The 6,057-nt window shown below is 38.8% G+C and overlaps 1 protein-coding gene across 4 annotated transcripts; it reads right to left on the bottom strand.

The window, feature by feature from the left end:
• Positions 1 to 1,970: 1,970 nt before the first annotated feature.
• Positions 1,971 to 6,057, bottom strand: baf-l (barrier-to-autointegration factor-like protein). Of its 4 annotated transcripts, none has more exons than XM_012962687.3 (3): positions 5,956 to 6,057; positions 2,813 to 2,943; positions 1,971 to 2,240 (listed from the first exon to the last, which is right to left on the bottom strand). In XM_012962687.3, the coding sequence occupies exons 1-3, from the start codon at positions 6,041 to 6,043 to the stop codon at positions 2,091 to 2,093; spliced, it is 369 nt and encodes a 122-aa protein (XP_012818141.2). In that variant the 5' UTR covers positions 6,044 to 6,057; the 3' UTR covers positions 1,971 to 2,090. The 4 variants fall into 4 exon arrangements, with proteins under 4 accessions (XP_012818141.2, XP_012818143.2, XP_012818142.1 ...); XM_012962689.3 differs by having other exon boundaries at positions 1,971 to 2,219; XM_012962688.3 differs by having other exon boundaries at positions 5,946 to 6,006.

Genomic DNA, 6,057 nt, shown 5'->3' with positions numbered 1-6,057 from the left:
AGGATTCGGTTTTCGGCTAAATCCCTTACCATGGATACCATGGGTTTGGCTGAACCCAAAAAAATGGGTTCGGTGCATGCCTATTCAGGACCTGGAGTTTTCCAAATAAGGGGTCCGTAATTTGGATCTCCACACCTTTAGTCTACTAAAAAATCATTTAAATATTGAATAAACCCAATAGGGCTGTTCTGCCCCCAATAAGGGGTAATTATATCTTAGTTGGGATCAAGTACAGGTACTGTTTTATTATTACAGAGAAAAGGGAATCATTTAACCATTAAATAAACCCAATAGGGCTGTTCTGCCCCAATAAGGGGTAATTATATCTTAGTTGGGATCAAGTACAGGTACTGTTTTATTATTACAGAGAAAAGGGAATCATTTAACCATTAAATAAACCCAATAGGGCTGTTCTGTCCCCAATAAGGGGTAATTATATCTTAGTTGGGATCAAGTACAGGTACTGTTTTATTATTACAGAGAAAAGGGAATCATTTAACCATTAAATAAACCCAATAGGGCTGTTCTGTCCCCAATAAGGGGTAATTATATCTTAGTTGGGATCAAGTACAGGTACTGTTTTATTATTACAGGGAAAAGGGAATCATTTAACCATTAAATAAACCCAATAGGGCTGTTCTGCCCCCAATAAGGATTAATTATACCTTAGTTGGGATCAAGTACAGGTACTGTTTTATTATTACAGAGAAAAAGGAAATCATTTTTTAAAAATGTGAATTATTTGCTTATAATGGAGTCTATGGGAGACGGCCTTTCTGTAAATTGGAGTTTTCTGGATAATGGGTTTCTGGATAACAGGTCCTAGACCTGTACTTCAGATTCACTAAAGTGGCATTCTGGAATAACAAATTAACTCATATGTGTGCAAAAACCACTGTATTCACAAAATAAACTAACTTTAATTTTAACTCCAATTTGACTTACAATGAAGAAAGTACAAAGGAAATACAAAGGAAGCGTAACATGGCAGCTGCATTGGAAGTTACCTGAAGCAGATTCTATAGTTCTAGTTGAGTATAGCAGAGGTTATACTGGCCAGCATCCATCAGGCGAAGCAAAATGTCTTTACACACTGGTGTTTCAAGATGGGTTCCTGTGGCATCTTGATGCATTCCACCACAGAGGAACACGGAAGTTAATGTAGACCATTATTTTCTATGCAGGTTGCAGGCACAGGGCTGCACTGTAGGCAGGTGAGACACTGCATGTACTAAAGCTACTATGTTATTATTACAGAGAAATAGGAAAAAAAATAAAATGGAGTTTACAGGAGATGGTTTTCCCGGAAGTCACAGCATTCTGCATAGCAGGTTTCCACATAAAGGATCCCATATCCGTAAACTATAGAATATTTTTTACATTTTTTTTTTCTAGAGGATTTAGTAGATACTATTTAATATTTCTTTGTTTATGCGGTCAGGTTTATTTTGTATTGTGTTGTTTTAAGTATAGTGTGCCCAGTGGATTCATATTAATGTAATAATAGTAAATTAGGTAAAAAAAAAACACATCAAGCTTTTATGTCTATATAAAACCTGCCTTACTGCTAGATGATCCAGAGGAAGGTAAAAAAAACCCATCTGAAGCCTCTCTAATTTGCCTCAAAGGAGAAAAAATCCTTCTCACTCCAAGATGGCAATGGGATTAGCCCTGTTTTCCCTCACTTGCTAACAAGCCATTCAGCCCCTTCTTGAAGCTATATAATGTATCAGCCAGTACAACTGATTCAGAGAGGGAATTCCACAACTTCACAGCTCTCACTGTAAAAAATCCTTTGAATACTTAGATGGAATCTCCTTTGTTCTAATTAGAATGGATGCCCCTATGTCTGCTGGAAGTATCCACTCGTAAATAAAGCATTAGCGATATTATTATATGATCCCTATGTATATAAAGTTATCATGTATAGAAGATCAGTGTATAAAAGATCTCACTGTCAGAAAAAAAAATAAGGTTGTTGGTTTCAACTTTATTTTGCACAAAAATATTAACAGTTAGTAAATGTGCATAAAAATGTATTTTGACAGTATATAAGTCAATTCAGAAACAAGGTAGTCACATAATCTGTATCACAGAAAGGACGCGCACCATTCTTTCAAACAGGAGGAACACAGCTCTGCTTGACGTGAATTGGCCCCACAGGAGTCCTTTAGCCAGTCTTTGAACAGGTCGTCTGCATCTTTCCTCAATATTAGAAACTGCCCAAGAAGCACATAAGCCTATAACATAATATCCAGCACATTTCTCCACTTAATATGTTATTCAAATATTAACTAAGCTATTTCTAATGTACACTGCTGAAAGAGAGACTAAAACACCACAACTTTTGACCAAATAGGTTGTTTTGCTGCATAGGGCCGCTATACATTCTCTGTGTTCTGCAAATATAGAGGAAGCTACCATAGCTCTCCCAAAACTCCCCCATAAACTCAATTTAAGTTGCTAGCACTGCTGTATATAAATAGTGCAGTCTATTTTGTTAACTGTTGTGGGCTTTAGTTAACCTTTAATTGCAAACAATTTTACTGTATTTTATATTACGGTTTTTGAAATGAAAAACTATAGCATCTTTAGTAAAATGTTTATTTCGATCTGTTTGCCAATAAGTTCAACAATATCCATTTGACCATGTCTTTAAAAGAAGGTTAAAAGACATATATGACTAACAGACAGTAAAATGTTAGGAAAAAATGGAAGAAGCACATAGAAAATTATAAAATATTCCATAAATATAGAAGCCATGATAGTAGCTAGGGTTACTGGGTTATTTTCAAACAACAGAAAATGGTACCTTATCAAAGCCTTGCTCTTCTAGTTTGCCGCCAAGTACTTCCCCAATGCCTGCCAGGGCTGTAATTGGTTTATCGCCCATAGGCTCAGACACAAAGTCTCTGTGCTTCTGAGAAGTATTAGACATTTTGCCTGCATGAAGAGAGCAGCATAAAAATGAAAAAGAAAAGTTAACTTTGTATTTTTGCTACACATAGGGAGGAGCAGGAATTTTGATTTAAACACATCTAACACTTGGGCATTTAGATTGTAAGGTACATAAATGACAAGCTGCCAAGAAATATGACATAGTAACTCAGGTTGAAAAAAAGGTTCAACCTTTTATATCTAAACAAATATTTGTGTAGTTTGAGGGACATGTGTGTTGGTGTAGTCTTTTGGATTCATATGCTAAGAAGGGGATCTACCATTTGCAATGTTGAATTAAACTGTTACCTTATGTCAGTACAGCCCCAGAAATGTCAGGTCCCAACCCCAAGCATGCCTACAATACATTTACAAATAATATTGTTATTTAGGGAGGTGTTTATGTATGGGGATGTGACCATGAAGTCTCTCTGTCACAGAGCTGCTGTATCCATGGGTTGAATCAGTGAGCAGTTTCTTTAGTGTAAACAGCCCCAACTTTCCCAACTTCAACATGGAACCTTCCATTCACTTTATTAACCCTGGACTTTAGTTCCATACTGTATATAACATTAACTATTTTTTTAATCCTAATGCCACATATGGCGTATTCTAGTGAATAAAGGCAGGCTGAGAATCCACCCCTACGCTTGAATCAGTGCAGGCACATGGAGCACGAGTATGCATTTCGACAATGAAATCCGCTCCATGTGCCTGCACCCAGCCCAACACAGTGGCTCTGGGTGCAGACACAGAAGAACGCTGATTCAAGAGTAGGGGTGGATTCTCGGCCGGCATTTCATAGGCCAAGAATCTGCCACAATGGGCATAAGCCTAAAAAGTTATATTTGTTTGTGCTATAAGAAAGGAACACAAAGCTGTTCTGAAACATCTGCAATATACAGCTCTAAAATACAGCTTTAAAACTGTAGTGCCCCGGGGAAGATTTTCAATGTCAAAACCAAGTTTCCTCCATCTGTACCACCATAAAAAGAACGGGAGACAGGGGTGCAATTGGTGACATTATTTGAACAAAAAAGTACAGATAGAGGATCCTTAGCTGGAAACCTGTAATTCAAAATGCTCCAAATTACAGGAAGTCCCTCTCCCAAAGACACTTTTAGCAAATAATTTTTGTTAAATTCATAAAATTATTCCCTCTTCTCTGTAATAATAAAACTGTACTGGGTTTATTTAAAGTTTAAATGATTTTTAGGCAAGCAAAGGTTGGTAACCCAAAGTACAGGAAGATCCCTTATCCAGAAAACCCCAGGTGCCAAGCAGTGCCAGGCCAAGCCAACCAGGCGCCCTAGGCAAGCTGTTTGACTTTGCCAGCCCCAGGCAGCACAAATGAGCACACACAGGGTGGCGGGGGTTGCCGGGCCGCTGCAGTAGGAGGAAAGGGCTGGGAACTGGAGATAGGTAAAAGAAAAGGTACCTGGCACCCCTCAGCATTGCGCCCTAGGCAGGTGCCTTCTCTGCCTACCCCTAGTTCCAAGCCCTGGTCCTAACAGTGTTTCCCAACCTTGGCATGGAAAACGGGAAACTGACAATGGCCTTTGGAAACACTAGCCCTAAATGGCCAATATGCAATAGCGCATAGGCTTACTCTCCTATAGAGTCCATTTTATTCTAATAATTTGAATTTGGTTTTTAATGATTGATAAAGCTTTGGATCACCATACCTTATGTCTAATAAAAAATCATTTCAACATTAAATAAACCCAACAGGATTGCATTGCATCCAATAAGGATTACTAAGGATTCATTTGTAACTTTCTGGATAATAGGTTTCTAAATAATGGACCCCATACCTGTATTGCAAAATTGTGCCGCGCTGAATATTCTAGCAGCACTATAGAAAGTTACATAATTAACATATTCCACAGCATTTTAGCAAGATTATACAGAATTCACGGGGGGGGGGCCAATAGCAACGCAGGAGGTTTGGAGCCCATGGTGACATGGTGAAGAGCAGTTGCAGTTCAATAGAACCCGGAAGGGACACAGTTGACAGGGACACATCCCTGCAAGCATATACTTGACAAATATATAATATAAATATATAATACATTATTGGAAATATTTATTATTGACGCCAGGCTTCAGCATGTAAACATCTGATGTTTTCATCAAGATCTGAATTGATTTTAGGTGATCACTAGAAAAAAGTTTTTCTTCCTGTCTTAGTTTTCCCTCTGACTAGAAAGGTGACATATTGCATAAATGAAAATCTCCCCAGTCTTGTAGGCGATAATGAACAATATATGGTGCTGGATTCACTCTGGACTAAACATTACTATTATCTTTAAAATGACACCTTTATTGGAGCTCGAAGAGTTCCTGAGAGTTACAGGTTAAAGATCAGCCACAGAAACTCATACTTATACACCCCAATATCACATTACAAAGTACAATTACAGACCAAATACAACAGGTAGAAGGTTGTAGGTTAGTAAGTTTGGAACTGAGAGCCTGGAGTTGCTGTAAGGAGGGGGAGAATAAGGGAGCTACACTTGTCAGTACCATTGCATGCTGGGTATTGTAGTTTTACATTAACCTTGGCTGCAGGTAACATGTATAGAAAAACTACATTACCCAGCATGCACTAGGAACACTGGGCCAGGCACACTAGGCATAGTATGGAAAACAAAAAACTGTTGCGTTTCCAAAGTACAAACAGCTCCAAAAAATTGCCCAAAACCAGCCTTGATGGCTGGCCTGGACTGGCAATCTTAGGATTCTGGCCAATGCCAAAGGGGCTGCTGTAAGATGCCATAGACAGTCACTATTTAATGGTCTGGTGGGGGGCAGCGTGGGCCTCTGTGTATTTGCAATGCCAGGGCATATATTGAGTCCCAGTCCAGACCTGCTTGGTGGGCATGTGCATTAAAAACAGGCCACAGCTTTAAAACAGTAGCCCAATTTAGCAGAAAACCTGCCAACCTGACACACACCTAGCCAGCATAAACAATATATCTCAGCTAACTTAGCAGCAGGATACTAACATGGAACTACCTGTCTTTATGTGATACCTCCACTCTACCGCCAAACCAATATAAGCCCCGCCTCCATGGCTCCTATATAAAGCATAGGTTGGTGACATCACACCTACTATCA

This window comes from Xenopus tropicalis, chromosome 5 (assembly GCF_000004195.4).
Source record: "Xenopus tropicalis strain Nigerian chromosome 5, UCB_Xtro_10.0, whole genome shotgun sequence".
NCBI lineage: Eukaryota > Metazoa > Chordata > Amphibia > Anura > Pipidae > Xenopus > Xenopus tropicalis.
Note: the sequence above shows the minus strand (reverse complement) of the source record. Positions and strands in the feature narration are given on the sequence as shown.